This window comes from Protomyctophum bolini (assembly GCF_963924005.1).
Source record: "Protomyctophum bolini genome assembly, chromosome: 17".
Classification (NCBI taxonomy): Eukaryota; Metazoa; Chordata; class Actinopteri; order Myctophiformes; family Myctophidae; genus Protomyctophum; species Protomyctophum bolini.
This window is the reverse complement of record NC_137878.1, coordinates 42,959,370-42,986,668: the sequence shown is the minus strand read 5'-3', so window position 1 is coordinate 42,986,668 and position 27,299 is coordinate 42,959,370. Positions and strand designations below refer to the sequence as shown.

The 27,299-nt window shown below is 42.3% G+C and overlaps 1 protein-coding gene across 1 annotated transcript; it reads left to right on the top strand.

Moving 5' to 3' along the window:
• Positions 1-1,098: 1,098 nt before the first annotated feature.
• sf3a3 (splicing factor 3a, subunit 3) lies at positions 1,099-26,532 on the top strand. The gene is made up of 17 exons (XM_080788143.1): positions 1,099-1,348; positions 1,866-1,913; positions 2,556-2,608; positions 3,688-3,793; positions 5,323-5,395; positions 7,097-7,188; positions 8,142-8,224; positions 11,783-11,921; positions 12,654-12,722; positions 17,498-17,565; positions 17,838-17,945; positions 18,382-18,451; positions 21,547-21,711; positions 22,525-22,635; positions 22,829-22,919; positions 23,147-23,202; positions 25,618-26,532. Exons 1-17 carry the CDS (start codon positions 1,253-1,255, stop codon positions 25,693-25,695), a joined length of 1,506 nt encoding a protein of 501 aa, XP_080644269.1. The 5' UTR covers positions 1,099-1,252; the 3' UTR covers positions 25,696-26,532.
• Positions 26,533-27,299: the final 767 nt, after the last annotated feature.

Below are 27,299 nucleotides of genomic sequence, written 5' to 3'. Positions count from 1 at the left end.
ATTGATGTGTTGAACATAATATTTCACAGTATGTAGATTGGGTACATTTCATGATATTTCACAGTATGTAGAATGGGTACATTTCATGATATTTCACAGTATGTAGAATGGGTACATTTCATGATATTTCACAGTATGTAGAATGGGTACATTTCATTATATTTCACAGTATGTAGAATGGTTACATTTCATTATATTTCACAGTATGTAGAATGGGTACATTTCATTATATTTCACAGTATGTAGAATGGGTACATTTCATGATATTTCACAGTATGTAGAATAGGTACATTTCATTATATTTCACAGTATGTAGAATGGGTACATTTCATTATATTTCACAGTATGTAGAATGGTTACATTTCATGATATTTCACAGTATGTAGAATGGTTACATTTCATTATATTTCACAGTATGTAGAATGGTTACATTTCATTATATTTCACAGTATGTAGAATGGTTACATTTCATTATATTTCACAGTATGTAGAATGGGTACATTTCATTATATTTCACAGTATGTAGAATGGGTACATTTCATGATATTTCACAGTATGTAGAATGGGTACATTTAATTATATTTCACAGTATGTAGAATGGTTACATTTCATTATATTTCACAGTATGTAGAATGGGTACATTTCATTATATTTCACAGTATGTAGAATGGGTACATTTCATTATATTTCACAGTATGTCAATCAATCAATCGTTATTATTAAAGTTCACTTTTTTCCAAGACCGGAACCAAACATTGAGGGCTTGATGTTCCTCCCAGTTGAAGTTAGGCTCGCACCTACTTCCGTTCCAAGATCCTATTGCCCGAAGGGATGGTCGCGCTGTGATTGGTTAGTTACTTGGTTAGTTAATATTGATCATATTATAGACATATTGTCCATAGACAGATGACGGTTTGTTTTAAACTAATATAAATACGTTTATATGTAATAGAAAAAATAGATATGATTTTATATTTATATCGATACATCTATCTTGAGTTTAATGAACGCGCTGTTGCCTAGCAACCAAGCAGCCAATCCCAGTGTGGGCTGATCCCTCCGGGCTATGGGGGCGTCAGCAGCAACGTTGCAGGCTTGCAGAGTTGCAGCAGTGAAAACAAACGGTGGAAGGAACGCTAGCTAACCGTTTAGCGGCGAAACCAACAGACTGTCGCTTTAATTCACTTCATTTCAACTTTAAACTCTAACTGCGTTAGGAAGTTAAATTTAATATAACTTACTCAGAATAAACATGGAGACCATTCTGGAGCAGCAGCGTCGCTACCACGAGGAGAAAGAGAGGCTAATGGATGCTAAAGCTAAAGAGATGCTACACAAGAAGAGCACGGTATGCTACATGCTACATGCTAATGTTTATACTGTTATTACACACACACACACACAGTCTCACACACACACACACACACACACACACACACACCAGTTTTATTATTATTATTATTATTATTATGCCATAATGTCACTTATTAATAATAATAATAATAAATAATACAACTTTATTTGTATAGCACCTTTCATGACATGAAATGCAGCTCAAAGTGCTTTACAGAAAAATGGAGAATACAAGAAAAGCAAGGCAACAACATTAAGAACAAGCAGTAATGCAATACAGTGAGGACATGAATAACAAAAATAAAAGATCAATTAAAAGCAATGTTGTAGAAGTGGGTCTTAAGCTGAGCTTTAAAAATGTCTACAGAGGCTGCCTGACGAAGGTACAGTGGGAGCTTGTTCCATGCCGACGGCCCGTAGAAGCAAAAATTATTACACATTTTTTATTTTGAGAGAGAAATGGTGTGTGAGATAAACATTGAACTAATAAAACATATTTCCATTATTTTCAGCTCAGAGAACAGATCAACTCAGACCATCGAACCAGAGCCATGTTGGATGTAAGCAGCAAAATATCTATTATTTAATATGGAATTAATGCAGAATTGAGCTCAGTTAATATCACACACTGAGCTTGTAGATCTGCTATTTTAGAAAAAAATCAAGAAAATGTGGTGGATGTCTTTGAATATATATATATATTCTTTCAGAGGGAATGTTTTTTTATGTTTTTGTTTTCCGGCTTTCGCCTTTATTTTATTTTTATAGAGGGACAGACGGTAGGCTGACAGGAAATAGGGGGGAAAGATGGTGGGGGGTGACATGCAGTAAAGGCCGTTGGGATTGGGAGTCGAACCCGCGTCACACTGCCAGGCTCAGAATACCGGCCAAGGTGCCTGGACCGCTGAGCCACGGCCCAGAGGGAACGTTTTTAACTCTGGGGGGGTCCCTGGAACAACATATTTTCAGATGGGGGTTGGCGGCCAATTATTACATATATTCCTTGACATGAAAATGAATGTAGAGAACGGCTGACATACAAACATGGTTTTTCAGAAAACTGAAAAATTTAGAAGGCATTTGTAGAATCATTCTCGGGTCTAAATGGGTTAATGTAATATAGATTATAATACGTTATATTATAAATGCATCCATCGTAATAACTAAATATGTTTAATCATAAATGTTTCCATTCTGTACAGAGATACATGGAGGTGAGCTCCAGTCTCAGGGATTCCTACGAAGACAAAGACGGGTAAGAGACTAAACCCTAACATTACGGTACGGTACAGTACGGTACAGTACAGTACAATACAGTAGGTTTTAGGTTTTAGGTTTATTTATTTAGCACCTAGTACAAAAAATAGACAATAACATATCAAAGAACAGATGGTTTAAACAGATTAAAAGTTAATTAAGAACAATACAAATATCTACAAAACACAGACTGCACAAAAAAGGGAAATAAACAATACATCAATGCATCAAAGTAAATCATGTAATCTACAGGGAGGAAGAAATAAGATATTTCGTACAGTGAGTACAGTACAGTACAGTATCATGTCCTTTCCTACGAAGACAAATGAAGACAAAGACTGGTAAGAGACTGTGAACGAACTGATCTCTCCTGGTCACTCAGGACACTGACCATTACATTCTGTTCTACAACTGATCTCTCCTGGTCAGCGCTTTAACTATATAGAAGTGTCTATTTGTCTCTAAATGTTTTGATGAATTGAACAATGTGGACCCTGTTGTAAACAAGTGTAATGCTTAATTGGGTCGTCCACTCAGTTCTACTACAGTCTTTGTATTGAGTTTGTGCTTGAAATGTACTGTAATTCTGCAAACTGTTAAAAAATATTTCAATAAATCAATGACATTACATCATTCTTATCATTATTACATTACAATGACTGAACTACATATTCACACACGCACACACACACACACACACACACACACACACACACACACACAGGACTGATTTAATTCATTTGGATTCCATAAAAGCCAGCGTTTCTGCACGCCGACAATACAATCTCTCAACACGTTGCAGCGCGACATGTTTAGAGATTGTAGCTATTTTCGGTCATTAGTTATTTTTATAGTATTTGCAGTGATTTAAAAACTAGTAGCAATAGAATACGTTTAGAAGTTTAGAAGCATCCTCCAGAAACATGAATGGTCTCAGAAATGTCATAAAAACCTTAATGCCTCAAATCTCGCAGGCACGCACAGACACGCACAGACACACAGACACACAGGCACGCACAGACGCACAATCTAATTTTGATTTGTTTGACTCTTCCCGTGACTTGACCTTTGAACCAGTATGAGGAAGGAGGAACTGAACGCCATCTCTGGACCGAACGAGTTCGCAGAGTTCTACAACCGACTGAAACAGATCAAAGAGTTCCACAGGAAACACCCCAACGAGGTATTTTAATAGTTCCACAACCAGGAAGTAAACGCCCCAACGAGGTATTTAAATAGTTCCACAACCAGGAAGTAAACGCCCCAACGAGGTATTTAAATAGTTCCACAACCAGGAAGTAAACACCCCAACGAGGTATTTAAATAGTTCCACAACCAGGAAGTAAACACCCCAACGAGGTATTTAAATAGTTCCACAACCAGGAAGTAAACACCCCAACGATTGTATGTGTATTATATTTGCTACAGTGGTTTTTCACTGTCCTTTGTAATGGCGTGAAATTCTTGCCGGAACTCCCAGAGTTTTAAATAAGCGACAACTCCGGGGCCCAGTGGGGTCCAAATTCAACTCCTGGGCCCAGTGGGGTCCAAATTCAACTCCGGGGCCCAGTGGGGTCCAAATTCAACTCCTGGGCCCAGTGGGGTCCAAATTCAACTCCGGGGCCCAGTGGGGTCCAAATTCAACTCCTGGGCCCAGTGGGGTCCAAATTCAACTCCTGGGCCCAGTGGGGTCCAAATTCAACTCCTGGGCCCAGTGGGGTCCAAATTCAACTCCGGGGCCCAGTGGGGTCCAAATTCAACTCCGGGGCCCAGTGGGGTCCAAATTCAACTCCTGGGCCCAGTGGGGTCCAAATTCAATGCATTATTCCTCATTTTTTAAAGCAGATTGCGCCCCCTAGAGATGTCAGAGAGACTACTTTCTTTTTGGGAGCGTTTAACCCATTGCTGGCTGTGTGAATACCAAAAACAAAAAGGTCAGGGTAAGGTTAGTCCTACGTTGGTCTCTGGTTAGGGTAAGGTTAGTCCTACGTTGGTCTCTGGTTAGGGTAAGGTTAGTCCTACGTTGGTCTCTGGTTAAGGTAAGGTTAGTCCTACGTTGGTCTCTGGTTAGGGTAAGGTTAGTCCTACGTTGGTCTCTGGTTAGGGTAAGGTTAGTCCTACGTTGGTCTCTGGTTGGGGTAAGGTTAGTCCTACGTTGGTCTCTGGTTAGGGTAAGGTTAGTCCTACGTTGGTCTCTGGTTAGGGTAAGGTTAGTCCTACGTTGGTCTCTGGTTAGGGTAAGGTTAGTCCTACGTTGGTTTCTGGTTAGGGTAAGGTTAGTCCTACGTTGGTCTCTGGTTAGGGTAAGGTTAGTCCTACGTTGGTCTCTGGTTAGGGTAAGGTTAGTCCTACGTTGGTCTCTGGTTAGGTTAAGGTTAGTCCTACGTTGGTCTCTGGTTAGGGTAAGGTTAGTCCTACGTTGGTCTCTGGTTAGGGTAAGGTTAGTCCTACGTTGGTCTCTGGTTAGGGTAAGGTTAGTCCTACGTTGGTCTCTGGTTAGGGTAAGGTTAGTCCTACGTTGGTCTCTGGTTAGGGTAAGGTTAGTCCTACGTTGGTCTCTGGTTAAGGTAAGGTTAGTCCTACGTTGGTCTCTGGTTAAGGTAAGGTTAGTCCTACGTTGGTCTCTGGTTAGGGTAAGGTTAGTCCTACGTTGGTCTCTGGTTAGGGTAAGGTTAGTCCTACGTTGATCGTGTTTTCACATGTTTTTTGTAGATCTGTGTTCCGATGTCGGTGGAGTTTGAAGAGCTGGTGAAGGCTAGAGACAACCCTAGTGAAGAGGCTCAGAGTAAGTACTGATTACTAGTTACTGATTATCAATGAAGACCTGCTGATGCTACATACACTGTGCAAAAAGCATGGAATATGGATGTGTATATTAAACTTTACAACAAACTCCAGTAAACTCCCGAATTGTACCATCACACCTGTATATTAACTGTATATGCTGTTAAACTTGAGGTTTACGGACAAATCTAGTGCCCTTAATTGCCTGTTAACTCCTCTTTCACGCAGTGATGGCTGCTGGGAAAATGCACATTAGTGTAGAAAGCCCATCCATAGAGAGATCACCTCTAGTCTCAGGGCTCGAAATAGCAAAATAATATTTTGGTCGCAAATGCGCCTGAATTTTTGGAAAAATTGCGACCTAAAAATATATCTGGGAGCACCAGTGCCACTAGAGATAATGACTGTGGTGCGCCTCCTGGCTACAACGATCGATTATAGAGCCGCTCTCTGACAACCACTGCACTGCTCCTGTCTGCTAGCTGCACTAGCACTTGATGCTAACAAACCAACGTGTGGAGTGTGTAGTTAACTACTCTTTGACACAACGGTACGGGACAACGTTGAGCGCTGCATCGCTCATATTGTGTCAGAAAGTACATTATTTAAAGCGTTTCAGATTCAGAAAAGACCGGAGCCTCTAGCTCCGGAGGCGGACCGGCTCAGCTGTGTGTGTGTGTGTGTGTGTGCATGCGTGTGTGCGCGCACAGCCGGCCACACGCGCATGCAAGAGAGAGAGGGAATGAGAGCGAGAGGAAGGGAGACAGAATAGCAGACTTGTAAGTGTTTCTACATAGCAGCAGTATTGATACTTTTACTTAAGTAAAACATTAGAGTAATTTATCCACCACTGATTAGAAGTGAGTAGGCATAGCTATAAATATAATGTTTTACATCGAAATTATTTTATATTAGAAATTCCAATTATATGATCTAAATAGGCTATGAAGGTGAAAAAAACTAAACAAAGAATAAGAAAACAGGTGATGTTTGACTGGCCGGAATCAGTGTAGACTAGAGGGTTCTCATCTGGAGATGTTTGATGCCTCTAGCCCACCACACACCGGCTGTGTCCGCCGCGCGGCGGACACAGCCGCCTCCATTTTTTTCAATGAACCTATCGCGCGCCGCGCCGCGCCGCCCGGCGCGCCGATAGAACACAGTTCTATTTTCCAGGCGGCGGCAACGCGTCGCGCCGCAGACGGTGTGTGATGGGCTTCAGTCTCTTTGAAGAGACGGATGGATGAGGGACAGAAATCTGGACACTACATTTTAAATTCTGGCATGCATTTTTATACTTTGGTCATTTCATGTTATTTGTAAACCACACGTTATATTATTGTTTTTATGAATGTAAAAAATCGATTACATATTGGTGCTCCTTAGATTTTGGTGGGTGCTCCTATTTTTTTTTTCTGGTGCTCCTTTATTTTGAAATTGGTAGCTACCAAGTAAAAGTTAATTTCGAGCCCTGAGTCTGATCTACCGGTAGTATGATAATGATATGATAATAATATGATAATGATATAACTGTACTGGTGGATATGATACTGTATAGATGTATATGGAGGTGCCACACTAAAACCGTGGATTTTAGTTTGGCGTCGATTGAGACAAAGTTGGAAACCACTGCAGAAGCTTGCTAGGATTTGCTTGTATCACCGGTACTTAAGTGTGTGTGTGTGTGTGTGTGTGTGTGTAGATCTGGTAGAGTTCAGTGATGAGGAAGGCTACGGTCGATACCTGGACCTCCATGACTGTTACCTGAAGTTCACCAACCTGAAGGGGGCAGAGGTGAGTCATTTAACCCATTCTGGGCGGGAACCCCTTTTGTTTTTTTAAACATTATGTTATAATTTAGCTATTGAAAAATAGCAGACAAAATCACGAACATGTGGTGCAAAGCTTTGAATATATACTCTTTCAGAGCGAACGTTTTTAACTCAAATCTTTGCTTCTGGGAGGGAGGGGGTCCCTGAAACAACACATTTTCAGATGGGGGTCAGCGGCCAATTTCATATATTTTTGGGGGTCCTTGACATGAAATATTGAGAACCACTGATCTAGAAACATGAGGTATTTCAGAAGAAAATACATTCAAAAAATATTTTTTTAAATTTCGACGTCGGGACTAAATGGGTTAAGGCCTATTCATAGTCCACTTTCTGGTGAAGAGGTGACCACCGAAACGGTGCTTAGTAAAAACAGAGAGATGTGATTGGGTGAGTCTCTTACCACCGCGGCTCAGTGACATCATGTTGTAGTTTTAGTAAAAACAGAGAGATGTGATTGGGTGAGTCTCTTACCACCGCGGCTCAGTGACGTCATGTAGTTTTAATAAAAACAGAGAGATGTGATTGGGTGAGTCTCTTACCACCGCGGCTCAGTGACGTCATGTTGTAGTTTTAGTAAAAACAGAGAGATGTGATTGGGTGAGTCTCTTACCACCGCGGCTCAGTGACGTCATGTTGTAGTTTTAGTAAAAACAGAGAGATGTGATTGGGTGAGTCTCTTACCACTGCGGCTCAGTGACGTCATGTTGTAGTTTTAGTAAAAACAGAGATGTGTTTGGGTGAGCGGTGAGTCTCTTACCACCGCGGCTCAGAGACGTCTTCTAAGAAAATGTTTAATCACTGTGTTATGGGAATGCATTTTATACAGTATTTTAATGCATTTGTGTACCTTTTGTAATGTTTTAATTGTTGAAAACTGACTGCAGGCGTTTTTTTTTAATGTATTCCTGACAGAAACTGGAGTACATCTCGTACCTGTCGTCGTTCGACCAGTTGTTTGACATCTCTAAGGACAGGAAGAACGCAGAATACAAAAAGTAAGTATCAGGTTTACTCAGCAGCCTCATCCACCCTAAAACACCCCATCCAAGGTTTACTCAGCAGCCTCATCCACCCTAAAACACCCCATCCAAGGTTTACTCAGCAGCCTCATCCACCTAAAACACCCCATCCAAGGTTTACTCAGCAGCCTCATCCACCTAAAACACCCCATCCAAGGTTTACTCAGCAGCCTCATCCACCCTAAAACACCCCATCCAAGGTTTACTCAGCAGCCTCATCCACCCTAAAACACCCCATCCAAGTCGCCAGAGTTTCGATGCATGGCTCACTGTGTGTGTGTGTGTGTGTGTGTGTTAGGGCTGACCCAAAAAAACTCGATTTTTTAATCGACGTTTAATTTTTAATTAATCGACGTTCAATCGATACGCACGGGAATCGATTTTGAATCGAATAGTCATAAAAAGAAGCGTCCGCTTTTGGTCCGCGAGCCGGCCCCATTTGGTCCGCGAGCCATGCTTGCGCCTCGCAGCACCTCGCAACGCCTCCTCTTCCCCCGTGTTAACAACAAGGAAGTCAACTGAACAAGTGCAGCTGCAGTCCCAGGAGCCAGGAAAAATAAATCGAAAGTGTGGTTGCATTTTAAAATACTCTATTTGAATAAAGGTTGTAGGCTACACGAGTGAAAATGACCGCTGGGAAAATCCCTAATTGAGAGTAGGCAAGCGCACCACAGCTCAGTGGACATTAAATATAGGCTACCATGTTTGATAAGTCATATAAAAACATTATTTACACCCAAATGAAAATATAAACTTCACAGATTATAGATCACTTGGAATTATAACAATCTGTTAAGTATTGCCTGAATAATGCCACTATAAAATCCCAACATTTATCGATGCGCCATTGCGCTGAGAACCTTGTGGAGCCTGGCGGTGTACATTATACTTGTGAGGACCTGCTTGGATTCACATGGTGAGTGCGCTCAGTGCGCGCAGTGGCGCACCGAAAATTAAAAGATCTGCAATCTCATGCGCTGCGTTGTGCATATTGGCTGAGTATAATGGCACGAATTAAACTAGGCCTATAGATTTATTTTGGCGATGCAAAGAATTGATTTTGACGTTGCCAGCGATATCTTTTATTTCCTCTTGTCTGAAGACTGACCTGTTCCATCACTGTGAACTCCCATGCAGCAGAGCAGCTCCTACAGACCCAGACCAAAACACCTTTTCTCTTTGGCATTTAATTGCACCTGATCGTATTATTGTAATTATGTAGCCTATACTATTTGCCTGTGTTTTTTTCTTTTAATTATGCTTTTTTTTGTGCGCCGATGGTGATGCTCCACTGTAGGCCTACAGCACTTTGGTCGGCTTTTATTGTTTTAAATGTGCTATATAAATAAAGTTTGATTTAGGCCTATATTGGAGCAGGTGCTGGCAACTAACTAATTACTGTAATGCCATGCAGTGAAGTTGCGCAAATGTCAACTCAATTAGCAAGCGGAGCTGCTCTCATGCACTCTGCACTGCAGTCTGCAGCACAATGACTGCAGATCTCTTTACTTTCAACCATAAACCATAATATGATTGACAAACCTTGGATTATAATTCTTCATCGACCAACAGCGCATGCAGCATGACTATGAGGTAATTTAACTACCGGTATGTGGGATTTCTCCATCGGCATCGCATGTCGATAAATATTGGGATTTCACTAGTGGCATTATTCAGGCAATACTCAACAGATTGTTATAATTTCAAGTGATCTATAATCTGTGAAGTTTATATATTTTTCCCATACACACACTCACAGTCACATTAACTTTATAATCAATAAAATCAACCGTGGTTGATTTTATTTCTGACAAGTGTCTTGAAGAGTTCATTCATGTTACCGTTCGTTTACAATTGACAGAGGAGTTTGGATTATATATATTTTTAAGTGGTGCAACCACTTCTACAACCAGCTCGCAATGTCCATGTACCTGTTTGTTTGTTTGTTTGTGTAGGTCAATGAGCACGAGTGGTGTGCGCATGCGTGCGCGTGCACCACTGGTGTGCGCACGCACCCGCACCCGTGTGTGGATGTTGTTGCTACATGAATAGCCTCAATGCTAGCGAGCTAAAATATAGCCATCCTTGCTCTAGAAAGCACCAATGTTTCCATCTAGACCACCGGATTATCAGCAAAAACCTCCGAAAATCGCGCTAATGGACCAAACCACGGAGAGCTCCGTAGATTAGGAGTTATTCAGCCCCCCCCCCGTTGGGTTTCGAAGCGTCGACGATCGAAACACAGGAATCGATCATGATCGATCATCAAATACGGAATGGAAGGTCAGCCCTAGTGTGTGTGTGTGTGTGCGCAAATATAACTGCAAATACACCAGATGTCATTATAAAGAACAGCAGAGAGGTTTTTCTATTGGAAGTTGGCTGTGCTTTTGATTCAAGTTTAGAGTAAGCTTTCCTTACTAAACAAGTAAAATATCAACCTTTAGTACAGGCCATTATACAACTGGGCTATACGTGTCGGCTCATTGTTTTTATATTTGGCAGCCTGGGCCATGACCACAGGCTAGTGGTCAGAGGCTTGAGGATTATAGGGTTGTCCAAGTGTAAGGCAAAGCAGCTTCAACATACTGTTCAATCTCCTCCATTATAGGCAGTCGGTCTATTTGGAGGAGAAGGTGCTTTTTGTACCCATAATTTACTTTCGGTGTTGGTAATATGACAGACTGAAGTGACCAATGTTGGCTGTGAATAAGTTCATGTGTTGCCTATTTTATATTCTGTACATTTAGGGCTTGTTTGGACTCGAGCACTGAGACACGTGATGTTTCGAGTGCGTAGTATATCAGAAGCAACTGAAAATATTTGTGCCCTTGATAATGTATTTTATAAATGTGGACTCAAATAAAGAAATCGAAATGTGTGTGTGTGTGTGTGTGTGTGTGTGTGTGTGTGTGTGTGTGTGTGTGTGTGTGTGTGACTGTGTGTGTGTGTGTGACTGACTGTGTGTGTGTGTGTGACTGTGTGTGTGTGTGTGTGTGACTGTGTGTGTGTGTGTGTGTGTGTGTGACTGACTGTGTGTGTGACTGTGTGTGACTGTGTGTGTGTGTGTGTGTGTGTGTGTGTGTGTGTGTGTGTGACTGACTGTGTGTGTGTGTGACTGTGTGTGTGACTGTGTGTGTGTGTGTGTGTGTGTGTGTGTGTGTGTGTGACTGTGTGTGTGTGTGTGTGTGTGTGTGTGTGTGTGTGACTGACTGTGTGTGTGTGTGTGTGTGTGTGTGTGTGTGTGTGTGACTGTGTGTGTGTGTGTGTGTGTGACTGACTGTGTGTGTGTGTGTGTGTGTGTGTGTGTGTGACTGTGTGTGTGACTGTGTGTGTGTGTGTGTGTGTGTGTGACTGTGTGTGTGACTGTGTGTGTGTGTGTGTGACTGTGTGTGTGTGTGTGTGTGTGTGTGTGTGTGACTGACTGTGTGTGTGTGTGTGTGTGTGTGTGTGTGTGTGTGACTGTGTGTGTGTGTGTGTGTGTGACTGTGTGTGTGTGTGTGTGTGTGTGTGTGTGTGTGTGTGTGTGTTCAGGTACTTGGAGATGCTGTTGGAGTATCTCCAGGATTACACGGACCGGGTGAAGCCTCTGCTGGACCAGAACGAGCTCTACGGGAAAGTTCTGCTGGAATTTGAGAAGAAGTGGGACAACGGGACCTTTCCTGGCTGGCCCGTAAGTTATTATCTATCTAACAGGACCTTCCTGTGAGTCACCTCTGTGTTTCAGTGTGTTTTCATCAGAGTTTCTTCAGGGTTAGGGTTTAAGTTATTATTTATCTAACAGGACCTTCCTGTGAGTCACCTCTGTGTTTCAGTGTGTTTTCATCAGGGTTAAGTTATTATCTATCTAACAGGACCTTCCTGTGAGTCACACTCTGTGTTTCAGTGTGTTTTCATCAGGGTTTCATCAGGGTTAGGGTTTAGGTTTCTGGGATTAACCCCAATCCAACCCTTGATGCTGAGTGTCAAGCATTGGGTCCCGTCTTTGGTATGACCCGGCCGGGGATTGAACCCCAACCTCCCAGTCTCAGGGCGGACACTCTAACCACAAGGCCACTGAGCTAGGTTAGGGTTTAGGGTTAGGTTAGGGTCTTGGTGGATCTTGGGTTAGGTTTAGCCTTTAGGCAGTCCTTTAGGCAGGTGGGTTAAGTTAGGGTTTAGGGTTTTGGTGGGTTAAGTTAGGGTTTAGGGTTTTGGTGGGTTAGGTTAGGGTTTTGGTGGGTTAGGTTAGGGTTTAGGGTTTTGGTGGGTTAAGTTAGGGTTTAGGGTTTTGGTGGGTTAGGTTAGGGTTTAGGGTTTTGGTGGGTTAGGTTAGGGTTTAGGGTTTTGGTGGGTTAGGTTAGGGTTTAGGGTTTAGGGTTTTGGTGTCTCGTTGAATTATCTTCTTTTTATCTCCGTATTCTAGAAAGAGACGAGCAGCGCGCTGACGCACGCCGGAGCCCATCTGGACCTGTCTGCCTTCTCATCCTGGGAGGTAAGGGGTTAACCTTCTCATCCTGGGAGGTAAGGGGTTAACGTTCTCATCCTGGGAGGTAAGGGGTTAACGTTCTCATCCTGGGACGTAAGGGGTTAACTCTTCTCATCCTGGGAGGTAAGGGGTTAACTCTGGGAGGTAAGGGGTTAACTCTCTTCGGTGCAACTGAAACTTTCTGAGTCAACATCATTTCAGCTCCAGTGGTATTCCAGTGAGACAGCAGTATAGCTGTCTGTCTGTCAGTGGGAGGTGAGACAGCAGTATAGCTGTCTGTCTGTCAGTGGGAGGTGAGACAGCAGTATAGCTGTCTGTCTGTCAGTGGGAGGTGAGACAGCAGTATAGCTGTCTGTCTGTCAGTCGGAGGTGAGACAGCAGTATAGCTGTCTGTCTGTCAGTGGGAGGTGAGACAGCAGTATAGCTGTCTGTCTCTCACTGGGATGTGAGACAGCAGTATAGCTGTCTGTCTGTCAGTGGGAGGTGAGACAGCAGTATAGCTGTCTGTCTGTCAGTGGGAGGTGAGACAGCAGTATAGCTGTCTGTCTCTCACTGGGATGTCAAGGACCTCTAATATACAAGCGAGTATGAATTGACTAACTAAATTCGGCTCAATTCGAGTCCCTGGTTCATAGGGCCCAGAGTCCCTGGTTCATAGGGCCCAGAGTCCCTGGTTCATAGGGCCCAGAGTCCCTGGTTCGCGGAAGTAATTTCTCTATGGAGAATAACATGGCCTCGTTTCATGTAAGCGTTGTGGTCCATAAATCAACAAGCTGTCTCTGCGTTATTGTCATGGAGGTGTCTCTGTATCGTCTGCAACAGAAGCAGACTGTATCACATTACGATACAGTCTGCTTCTAGCGAACATGTAACTAATTCAGAAGCAGTAACATTAGCGTTTTATCTCAGTCAGTTGATTCTTAATATTTATTCCAAATTAAAATGACATAACATATACCCAGATATTTCTTCGCATTGTGACAAATGTAATACAATAGATGCAAATCTTCTTCATAGCTTCGCCCTTTGCCCTCCGATACAAAGATATTGGATTAAGATATTTGAGACGCTCTCTGATATTTTGAGTATTCATATTGACCCCGATCCTGTACTAATAATTCTGGGTTTGTCACTAGACTCCATGCCTATGTTGACGAGAGCACAGAAACAACTCTTCTCATATGGTCTGATTACAGCGAAAAAACTAATTCTGACACACTGGAAGAAGGAGGAGGCTCCTGCATTTAAGCACTGGTTAAATGAAATGACTAGTACACTTCATCTTGAGAGAATAAGGTATTTCCTGAGAAACGGGGAGAGACAGTTTGATAAGGTTTGGCTGCCCCTTGTCCATTACCTGAGTAGAAACGATTAATACACCACATGACATGACCATGACCATGATCCCTACCTCTCATATCACAGGGACAGGTCTTATTTAACCCGTGTTCCCCTATGATCCCTACCTCTCATATCACAGGGACAGGTCTTATTTAACCCGTGTTCCCCTATGATCCCTACCTCTCATATCACAGGGACAGGTCTTATTTAACCCGTGTTCCCCTACCCCCTTCTCAGGGCTCCAAATTAACTTTTACTTGGTAGCGCTTGTGCTACCAATTTCAAAATGAAGGAGCACCAGAAAAAAATTAGGAGCACCCACCAAAATCTAAGGAGCACCAATATGTAATCGATTTTTTACATTCATAAAAACAATAATATAACGTGTGGTTTACAAATAACATGAAATGACCAAAGTATAAAAATGCATGCCAGAATTTAAAATGTAGTGTCCAGATTTCTGTCCCTCATCCATCCGTCTCTTCAAAGAGACTGAAGCCCATCACACACCGTCTGCGACCGTCTGCGGCGCGACGCGTTGCCGCCGCCTGGAAAATAGAACTGTGTTCTATCGGCGCGCCGAGCGGCGCGACGCGGCGGACGGAGCCGGTGTGCGATAGGTTCATTGAAAATAATGGAGCCGGCTGTGTCCGCGGCGCGGCGGACACAGCCGGTGTGTGGTGGGCTAGAGGCATCAAACATCTCCAGATGAGAACCCTCTAGTCTACACTGTTTCCGGCCAGTCACATCACCTGTTTTCTTATTCTTTGTTTTGTGTTTTTCACCTTCATAGCCTATTTAGATCATATAATTAGAATTTCTAATATAAAATAATTTCTTGATTTTTTTATTGCTTTTTCACACAAATATTATATAACATTTTTCGAACATTTTCCCCCCCCCCCTCCCCTCCCCCATCTTGCACCATATGAAATAAAAGACACATACAAATATACATAGACATAATAGAATAATAGAAGTATGCAAAGAAATAATAATAATAAAAAAAAAAAAATATATATATATATATATATAAAATAATAATAATAAAATAAAATAAAACAATTACAGTAGGGTCAGTGTAACAAGTTAAGGATTGTTGATGTCAGCCGCGTTCATCCTCTCAATGTACAGTATGTCAAAAAAGGTTGCCAAATGGTGTAGAATTTTAAGGCACCGGCGTACCCTCTTGTGGAGTAGCGAATCTTTTCCAATGTCAGATGATGTAAAACATCATTAACCCAAGATTTAAAGGTTGGTGGTATTTTCTCCTTCCATTTAAATAGTATTTGCCGCCTAGCCAAAAGAGATGCGAAGGCTATCATATTCTTGTTTTGCCGGCTAAGATGTAGATCTTGGGAAATAACTCCAAACACTGCAATAGTGGCAGAGGGTTCTATGGGCACTTCTAATACATCTGAAAATGTTTTAAATATTGATTGCCAAAATGTATTTAGCTTTGGGCAAAACCAAAAAGCATGTGCAAGGGTAGCTTGATCTTGATTGCAATGATCACATATAGGATCCATGGTAGGAACGAACTTAGATAGTTTTACTTTGGACCAGTGGAGGCGATGTGTAACCTTAAACTGAATAATAGTATGCCTTAGACAGATTGAAGAGGAGTGTATCCTATTAATATAAAATAATTTCGATGTAAAACATTATATTTATAGCTATGCCTACTCACTTCTAATCAGTGGTGGATAAATTACTCTAATGTTTTACTTAAGTAAAAGTATCAATACTGCTGCTATGTAGAAACACTTACAAGTCTGCTATTCTGTCTCCCTTCCTCTCGCTCTCATTCCCTCTCTCTCTTGCATGCGCGTGTGGCCGGCTGTGCGCGCACACACGCATGCACACACACACACACACACACGCATGCGCACACACACACACATGCACACACACACAGCTGAGCCGGTCCGCCTCCGGAGCTAGAGGCTCCGGTCTTTTCTGAATCTGAAACGCTTTAAATAATGTACTTTCTGACACAATGTGAGCGATGCAGCGCTCAACGTTGTCCCGTACCGTTGTGTCAAAGAGTAGTTAACTACACACTCCACACGTTGGTTTGTTAGCATCAAGTGCTAGTGCAGCTAGCAGACAGGAGCAGTGCAGTGGATGTCAGAGAGCGGCTCTATAATCGATCGTTGTAGCCAGGAGGCGCACCACAGTCATTATCTCTAGTGGCACTGGTGCTCCCAGATATATTTTTAGGTCGCAAAGATTAAAGGAGAATTCCATACTAAAAGGCTTTCTTACCTTTCTTTGTAGTTGTTACGTCCCCACCAAAGAGGTCCAGGTGTTATTTTGTGCAAAAGCTCCTTATTGGTAATTTCCCCTACCATAAGCCCTAAATGAATTGCATTGAATTGAATGGGAATTGAATGTGGCTATGGGGTGTTGTGCTAATTCGCTTATTTCCATCGCTCAAAATTATAATTTATTTGTATATATCCTCTCTTCATAATGTAAATAATATCCCAAGCGGCACACTTTACTACTTCTTTCGATGGAAATAAGCGAACTAGCATAACACCCCATAGCCCCATTCAATTCCCATTCAATGCAATGCAATTCATTGAGGGCTTATGGTAGGGGAAATAGCCAATAAGGAGTTTTTGCACAAAAAAACACCTGGACCTCTTTGGTGGGGACGTAACAACTACAAAGAAAGGTAAGAAAGATAAGAAAGCATTCTAGCATGGAATTCTCCTTTAAAATTCAGATTCTGATTGGTTGCATGACTCTGGCACCATATTTAAGTGTGAACCATGATGTGCCCTGCTGTATTCCCTGATGAAGGCTTAACCGCCGAAACGTTGGATATTCCTGTCTTACCTGCTGTCCGAATAAATATTGGTACTCTAGCTATCGGTGTGTGCGGCTCCACCTTCTTGTTTATTCAAGATCCCCTCTACAGTTTTCTCCCCCCGTGTGCCGGCACCGCCACAAGGACTTTTGTGTGCGTAGAGAGCCTAGGATTTCTTTCTCTTTTTTTTTGTCTTGTTTATTTTTTCTTTCATTTTGTATTTCATATCATAATATTTGTAATCATTTAGAATCTATTAAATAAAAACATATTTGACAAAAATAATGTGTTAATATCCATAGGAGTGAAGCGGCCGGGGTGACATGTTTATTTTTCAAACACAGTTCTTATATGAGGCGATCTAAAATCCCCCCATGGGGTCATAATGCAAATAAAAAGTACACGAACCTGTATATTTGCGCCCTCTACCAATATTGACGTGGGACTTCGGTGCTCTATTGCATCTTTCCAGAACCGACTTCGTTCTGGCTGTAAAACAACACTATGAATCTAAGACCCTCCTAACCTCCTACATTTAATACCTCCTATGTTTTCTCTCTTAAAGGAAGTGGCCTCTAGGTGGCGCTAGAGTTTAATACCTCCTATGTTTTCTCTCTTAAAGGAACTGGCGTCTTTGGGTCTGGACAGACTGAAGTCTGCACTGATGGCTCTGGGTCTGAAATGTGGAGGGTAAATATTACTATAACTATTACTTAACTTCACTTATACTGTGTTTGTACCTGTATTAATGTGTACTATATTGTGTACCTGTACTAATGTGTACTATATTGTGTATTATACATGTACTAATGTGTACTATATTGTGTATTATACATGTACTAATGTGTACTATATTGTGTATTATACATGTACTATATTGTGTACCTGTACTATATTGTGTACCTGTACTAATGTGTACTATATTGTGTACCTGTACTAATGTGTACAACCTTGTGTTTCAGAACTCTAGAGGAGAGAGCTCAGAGGCTCTTCAGCACTAAAGGAAAATCTCTAGAATCTCTGGATCCTTCTCTGTTCGCCAAGAACCCTAAATCTAAAGGCCCTAAGAAGTATGTACGCATCTTTAATGACATGAACCCTAAATCTAAAGGCCCTAAGAAGTATATACTTATCTTTAATGACATGAACCCTAAATCTAAAGGCCCTAAGAAGTATGTACTCATCTTTAATGACATGAACCCTAAATCTAAAGGCCCTAAGAAGTATATACTTATCTTTAATGACATGAACCCTAAATCTAAAGGCCCTAAGACTATTTAACTTTAATTACATTTCTGCAGCGCAACAGTAAACTGTTTCCTGTCATGACATCATTCTTTAGGGACACTGTTAACTGTTTCCTGTCATGACATCATTCTTTACGGACACTGTTAACTGTTTCCTGTCATGACCTCATTCTTTAGGGACACTGTTAACTGTTTCCTGTCATGACATCATTCTTTAGGGACACTGTTAACTGTTTCCTGTCATGACATCATTCTTTAGGGACACTGAGCGCAACAAGGAAGTGGCTTTCCTGGAAGCTCAGGTGTACGAGTATGTGGAGATACTGGGGGTGAGTTACGCACGCACACACGCACGCACGCACGCACCCACACACGCACCCACGCACCCACACACGCACGCACGCACAAACAACGCACGCACGCACAAACAACACACGCACGCACAAACAACACACGCACGCACTAGGCATGTGGAAAATAATCGATACATCGATTATGACGTGCGCGATGCGAGTGAATCGGTTCATTCACTGTGTATCGGTAAAATTGACGGGTGAAATCTCGATGCTTGAATCGGTAAAATCCGTGGTTGCACCGTTTTTTCATGGTAAATTTCACCCTTTGCTGTGTTTCCGAGGCGCATTGAAGTTGAACGTACCATCAGAAAAGGAAGGGGAAAAAAAGGTCTCTCGCAGCCACACAGGGCGAGTTCGGAACTAGCGCACTGAGCCCACAATGCAAACTAATAGGAGAGTGTGCTCCGGTGTGGTATTTCCGAACGCGCCCACAGTCAGTGAACAGAGAAGCTACCGTACGACGGTGCAGTCAGAGTAGACACGTTGAGACAACAAACAGACTCAGACTATAAAGAGCACCCGCGACTAACAGAAGTGAGCCCCACGCATTAACACATTGAGTACGCCAACGTGCATCAAAATAAAGGCCCTTATAGTGCCAGAGTAGTCTGATCGCTTTTACTCTGAAAGCCATGAACCGGAAATACTTTCTTAAAAAAATTGACTTGACAAAGTGAGCTCATAATCCCCGATCATCTTAATATATTTATATAAACTCCAAAAAGCGTTCATATTTTGCGGGAGAGACGGATGAGGAGCAGAAATGCAGCGCCAGCATATCGATCCATTCATCACCACGGAGAGCGCCCTGGATGAGGAGATACGAGTCATTCTTTCCGCCGCGCTAACATGGGAGTCAATGACAAGCTAATATTTGCACAGAGCGTTAGCATACGGCAAGCGAAAAGCGAAATGCCAAAAAAAAAAATAGGAATAATTCTGAATATTATTATCTCGCCCCGCGTCGTTTGGACGTCGCTAGGACGTCCACAGACGTCTAAGGTATTACTCGTTTCTGATCCTTATGACGTTTCCAGACGTGTTTTGTACAGAATGTGTTAAACAAGAAGCACCACCTTTACTCTTTAGCTTTATAAAATAGCTGTCCGAGTAGCTTTGTCCGTCGATCAGTTGACTTTTCACTGTAGCGCTGCGTGCTGGACTGCTGGTAATGATCCACACTCCAAAGCTGTGCTTGCTGATTATCCGACGCAAATCTGCGTCGCGATCATTATCAATTTGTAATTAAAGAAAGCTTCTGCAGTCTGCACACACGTGTACAACAACAACAACGCCACAGCAGGGTGTACTGCTTGCGTTTAAAGTAGTTTACAATCGTTTCCCAACTTTCCACTGTCCAGCTTTCCCCTGCTGTTCTCTGGGATAGAAGCCTTATTTATATTCTGCAGCAAGACGGTGTCGCACGCCTGAAATTGCAGATCCACAAGCTCACAGCGGGGCGTGGATGAGACGCGTTGTGAGCTTGTACATCTGCTATGTATTTATAACGTTAATAATACATGCAGGCCAGGGTCTTCAATGTTTTTCAGGTCAAGGCAAGGACCACTTAGCTGAGAGTGAGAGATCACGTAGTGACCCCCAATATACATAGGGCCAGGCAATTATATTATAAAACTGTTGCAGATTAAACTAGACATAGACTTGTTTGACAGCACTACAAGTGTGACCTGTAATTTTTGTTTTATTTGTTTCTTTTCTATTTATATGTTGGTAACATTAATTGATGAACGATAGGCTATTACATTTTAATCTCTTGAACCCTCTATAATCAAAACCTCAAATTGACCTTTGAGATATAATAATTATACTAGCCTATGATTATTAGTAATCTAACAATTCCACAATAACCAGCGGAGAGCAGACCCTTTGTTTACTTACAGAATTCTATAAGTTGGGTTGTTTGAGATGCAGAGCTATAATACTAACCTACAGTAAAACAATAAATTGCTTTGAATTTAAATGTATTAAAATGCATTTTTACATGTTTTGGGAAATTAATAGAGCTTTAATATAAATCCTTTCTATTGTGATGAATCGCCATCAAATCGCATCTTATCGGTAGAGGGGTGAATCGCATCGTATCGCATTGATTTGAACTAAATGGTTATCGCATCGCATCGGGAAGAGGGAGAATCGTATCGCATCGTATCGCCAGAGGATTCCATGTATCTCTAATGTATGAGCTTGTAGATCTGCTATTTTTCAATAGATAAAGCGTAACATAATGCTAACATCACAAGGGGTTCCCGCCCAAAATGGGTTATGGTCCATTATGTATTTATTCAGCATTACAACAACAACCTCTCACTGAACACATTCTGACCTGAGATCAGATTATTACAACAACAACAACCTCTCACTTAACACATTCTGACCTGAGATCAGATTATTACAACAACAACAACCTCTCACTTAACACATTCTGACCTGAGATCAGATTATTACAACAACAACCTCTCACTTAACACATTCTGACCTGAGATCAGATTCATTACAACAACAACCTCTCACTTAACACATTCTGACCTGAGATCAGATTCATTACAACAACAACCTCTCACTTAACACATTCTGACCTGAGATCAGATTATTACAACAACAACCTCTCACTTAACACCAATAAGACCAAAGAAATCATTGTAGACTTTAGGAACCCCCCCATCTGTGGACATAGTTCCTGGACACACACATCACAGACACATTCACACGGTCACTCAACACCATACACATCACAGACACATTCACATGGTCACTCAACACCATACACATCACAGACACATTCACACGGTCACTCAACACCATACACATCACAGACACATTCACATGGTCACTCAACACCATACACATCACAGACACATTCACACGGTCACTCAACACCATACACATCACAGACACATTCACACGGTCACTCAACGCCATACACATCACAGACACATTCACACGGTCACTCAACACCATACACATCACAGACACATTCACACGGTCACTCAACGCCGAGTACAACCTTTATGAGCAGAGACGGCTGACCTCTGAACTTTGACCTCTAGGAGCAGAGACAGCTGACCCATGAGAACGTGCAGAGGAAACAGGCGCGGACGGGCGAGGAGAGAGAGGAGGAAGAGGAGGAGCAGATCAGTGAGAGTGAGAGTGAAGACGAAGACAACGAGATCATTTACAACCCCAAGAACCTCCCTCTGGGCTGGGACGGCAAGGTAAGAGTTAATAACCCCCCCCCCCCCCCCAAAAACAGAGCCAGGCTACCCACCCCTCTAGACCAGGGGCACGCTGTCTGGGCCAGGCTACCCGCCCCTCTAGACCAGGGGCACGCTGTCTGGGCCAGGCTACCCGACCCTCTAGACCAGAAAGCACGCTGTCTGGGCCAGGCTACCCGCCCCTCTAGACCAGAAAGCAGGCTGGCTGGGCCAGGCTACCCGCCCCTCTAGACCAGAAAGCACGCTGTCTGGGCCAGGCTACCCGCCCCTCTAGACCAGAAAACAGGCTGGCTGGGCCAGGCTACCCGCCCCTCTAGACCAGAAAGCACGCTGTCTGGGCCAGGCTACCCGCCCCTCTAGACCAGAAAGCACGCTGTCTGGGCCAGGCTACCCGCCCCTCTAGACCAGAAAACAGGCTGGCTGGGCCAGGCTACCCGCCCCTCTAGACCAGAAAGCACGCTGTCTGGGCCAGGCTACCCGCCCCTCTAGACCAGAAAACAGGCTGGCTGGGCCAGGCTACCCGCCCCTCTAGACCAGAAAGCAGGCTGTCTGGGCCAGGCTACCCTACCCGCCCCTCTAGACCAGAAAGCACGCTGTCTGGGCCAGGCTACCCGCCCCTCTAGACCAGGGGCACGCTGTCTGGGCCAGGCTACCCGCCCCTCTAGACCAGAAAGCAGGCTGTCTGGGCCAGGCTACCCGCCCCTCTAGACCAGGGGCACGCTGTCTGGGCCAGGCTACCCGCCCCTCTAGACCAGAAAGCAGGCTGTCTGGGCCAGGCTCATTAACTGTTAACTCTTTCCTGTCTGTTTCCAGCCCATTCCGTACTGGCTGTATAAACTACATGGTCTGAACATCAACTACAACTGTGAGATCTGTGGAAACTACACGTACCGAGGACCCAAGGCCTTCCAGAGACACTTTGCAGTACGTCTTTATTATGCCTGTTTATAATCATCATAATAATAATTCCTTACTGATGGTGTTACACTGATGGTGTGACTTTTGGAGGGTGTCACACTGAAATATGTTTCTCTATAGTTCTGTGTGACTGTTACACTGCCATATGTTTCTGTGGTGTTCTGTGTAATGATAATGATGTAATTCTCCGTGTCACCAGGAGTGGCGCCATGCCCACGGCATGCGCTGCCTGGGCATTCCCAACACCGCCCACTTCGCCAACGTCACGCAGATCGAGGACGCCGTTTCTCGTAAGTATTTTAATCACATAAAACATCTCTTATAAAACATCACTTATAAAACATCAGTACATCCGTCTTATAAAACATCACATGATGTTGGTACCATTATGAGAACAGGCAAACGTTGATCAAAATAACAATTCTTCTACATTCTCTAGTTGTGTAACTTCTTGTGAATTCAGAGAGATGTTTTTTGTGTTTGTAATAATTCTGTTGATTCTACTGTTTTGTTTCAGTTTGGGCTAAACTGAAGTCTCAGAAGGCATCAGAGAGATGGCAGCCTGACACCGAGGTAATATTAATAGATTATAGATTAAAATAGATTATAGATTATTAATCAGAGAGATGGCAGCCTGACACCGAGGTAATATTAATAGATTATAGATTAAAATAGATTATAGATTATTAATCAGAGAGATGGCAGCCTGACACCGAGGAAATTATCCCTTTATTAACCCATTCTGACCTGAGATCAGATTCGTACGAGGTTTCCACTGGACACACACTGGTCTGATGAACCCATTCTGACCTGAGATCAGATTCTAAAAATGTCAGTCGCTCTTCGATTTTTCAAAAATAGCAGACCTACAAGCTCGTAGCGCGCCACTCGGTGGCGCGCTATGAGCTTGTAGATCTGCTATTTTTCAATAGCTAAAGCATAACATGATGATAACACCAAAATGGGTGCCCGGTCAGAATGGGTTAATAGATTAATATAGATTATAAATCAATTAATCAGAGAGATGGCAGCCTGACACCGAGGTAATTATTCATTGAAATAATAGATAATAGATTATTAATCAGAGAGATTAAGCCACACACCAAGGAAATTATCATCACCTTTCCAATATTGTTAATTAGTCTTCGAATGTCTGTGATCTTACATACATTTGATGTATTCCAAATACACAGCCTGCATAGATCGGTCTTCTCCGTTAGCAGACTGACCACGTCCTGCATGTGAACTCATAGAGCGGTCCTCTGTTAGCAGACTGACCACGTACTCATGGAAAGTGGAGATATTTTGACGTTTTGAAGTTTTCTGCCAGAACTTTAAAATGAATACAAAACTATATAGAGTGAAACTTTATTGACAGCCGTAGCCAGTAGATGACAAACAACAATTAAAAACATACAACACAGTTACAAATAAATACATTGGTTCATAAAACTCTAAAACTCTCGTAAAATCTATAGGAGGCACTCATACCAATGTTTCTATCAAAGAGCGGTATCTAACAGTGCTAAACCTAGGATTAGTCAACACCTTAATCACGTTATTATGTGACCCATCAAGTCTGCTTTTAAAGCTGAACATGAGGTTTCTCAAGAGAGCCTGGAAGGTGGTTAGACCAGCACTGCCACCCCTAGGTTTCTTCAGGAGAACCCTGAGAGCATCATTAAAAGCCACCTTTAGCTTGCGCAGACTCTGTTTTTTTATAGTTCACCCATAAGGGGGCTGTAATATACAGCGGGGTGCAGTACGCTCTGAATAGGTTCACCTTGACCTCAACTGAACAGTAGTGAAATGTCCTGGCTAACATATTGACCTCAACTGAACAGTAGTGAAATGTCCTGGCTAACATATTGACCTCAACTGAACAGTAGTGAAATGTCCTGGCTAACATATTGGCCTGGGCAATAGAGCATACTGTCTATACTGTACATGTCAGCATCATCTTCCATCTTATCTGTAATGATGTGCCCCAAATATTTACAACTGCTGCATACAGAGAGGGTTTGATCCGACAGGTAGAACACTGGAAAATGCTGTTTCTGGTCCTCCTTGGTCCTGCAAATGACTACCACACTCTTTAATGCTGTTTCTGGTCCTCCTTGGTCCTGCAAATGACTACCACACTCTTTAATGCTGTTTCTGGTCCTCCTTGGTCCTGCAAATGACTACCACACTCTTTAATGCTGTTTCTGGTCCTCCATGGTCCTGCAAATGACTACCACACTCTTTAATGCTGTTTCTGGTCCTCCTTGGTCCTGCAAATGACTACCACACTCTTTAATGCTGTTTCTGGTCCTCCTTGGTCCTGCAAATGACTACCACACTCTTTTTGGGGTCATACGCGACCCCATACTCAAATATAGTCCCCAAAACGTCTCCAAGCCGAAGGAATTAATTATTGGGCGAGTACATAGTACATAGTACATAGTACATAGTACATACGTGCTACAAGTTTAAATGGTCAGTCTGCTAAGCGTGCTTGGATCACATTCTAGGGATATTAACTTAACCCATTCTGACCTGAGATCAGATTCTAAAAATGTCTTCTACATCCTGACAGTTTTCTGAAAAAGCTATGTTTCTTTGTCAGTCGTTCTTCGATTTTTCAAAAATAGCAGACCTACAAGCTCGTAGCGCGCCACTCGGTGGCGCACTACGAGCTTGTAGATCTGCTATTTTTCAATAGCTAAAGCATAACATGATGCTAACACCAAAAGGGGTTCCCGCACAAAATGGCTTGAACTGCATCTGATGTATTCACCTTAATTTTATTTAATTTAAAATGTATTTGTGTGCTTGTGCTCTGGACAAGTGAATGGAAATGTACTTCTGAAGGACAAGTGAATGGAAATGTACTTCTGAAGGACAAGTGAATGGAAATGTACTTGTTTGAAGGACAAGTGCCTCAAAAAGTGAACACGCCCTGTTACCCATAATACTAATGTATGTAATGTGCTGTGTCTCCACTAGGAGGAGTATGAAGACTCCATTGGAAACGTTGTGAACAAGAAGACCTATGAAGATCTGAAGAGACAAGGCCTTTTGTAGATCTGTGATTTATGATGATCTGAACAGACAAGGCCTTGTGTAGATCTGTGATTTATGATGATCTGAACAGACAAGGCCTTGTGTAGATCTGTGATTTATGATGATCTGAACAGACAAGGCCTTGTGTAGATCTGTGATTTATGATGATCTGAACTGACAAGGCCTTGTGTAGATCTGTGATTTATGATGATCTGAACAGACAAGGCCTTGTGTAGATCTGTGATTTATGATGATCTGAACTGACAAGGCCTTGTGTAGATCACTGGGTCTCAACCTGTTGATCTGGGTCAACTAATTGGCTAAAACCTAAAGGTCGACTTCAACCAATCTTCATATAATTGATCCTCACTAATGCTCATGATAATACAGTACCATTTCATTAATTAGTGAAGACCAATTATCTGAAGATAAGATATAATGTAATATTATAATGAGCGTAGTGAGGACCAATAAGGCCTTTCTCTCCCATTGTCTTTTTTTCTCTGCGTTTTGCCGATTCGAAATATCCTAAATTTGGACTGGTGGCATCGATGATTAAAACAACAGATCTCTAATGATGAGTTCTGGTGAGTCTGGTGACAGTGATGATTACAGAAGATACAGAAGATGTTCCACTGATGTAAATATTAGACAAGCTGTTTGTTCTGTAAAGATGTCACTTAAAACATTTATTCATTCATTCATGTTTAGTTTTTATTTCCCTCTGTTGTTGTTGTACTTTTTATTTGTCAGTGAATGATGGCATCTCAACCTGCTTGTTTTTGATATATTTGGTAAAATGTGTCTTTCATTGATTTATGATTATAATAAAACCAGGAATACTTTTTGTCAAGCTTTCATTTTGCCATTTAGTCCTGCTGTTATTAGGGTTGGATTTCATTTTAATAGTCCTATTGTTATCAGGGTTGGATTTCATTTAGTCATTTAGTCCTGCTGTTATCAGGGTTGGATTTCATTTAGTCCTGCTGTTATCAGGGCTGGATTTAATTTAGTCCTGCTGTTATCAGGGTTGGATTTCATTTAGTCCTGCTGTTATCAGGGCTGGATTTCATTTAGTCATTTAGTCCTGCTGTTATCAGGGTTGGATTTCATTTAGTCCTGCTGTTATCAGGGCTGGATTTCATTTAGTCATTTAGTCCTGCTGTTATCAGGGCTGGATTTCATTTAGTCATTTAGTCCTGTTATCAGGGTTGGATTTCATTTAGTCATTTAGTCCTGTTATCAGGGTTGGATTTCATTTAGTCATTTAGTCCTGCTGTTATCAGGGTTGGATTTCATTTAGTCCTGCTGTTATCAGGGCTGGATTTCATTTAGTCCTGCTGTTATCAGGGTTGGATTTAATTTAGTCATTTAGTCCTGCTGTTATCAGGGTTGGATTTCATTTAGTCATTTAGTCCTGCTGTTATCAGGGTTGGATTTCATTTAGTCCTGTTATCAGGGCTGGATTTCATTTAGTCATTTAGTCCTGCTGTTATCAGGGTTGGATTTCATTTAGTCCTGCTGTTATCAGGGCTGGATTTCATTTAGTCATTTAGTCCTGCTGTTATCAGGGTTGGATTTCATTTAGTCATTTAGTCCTGTTATCAGGGCTGGATTTCATTTAG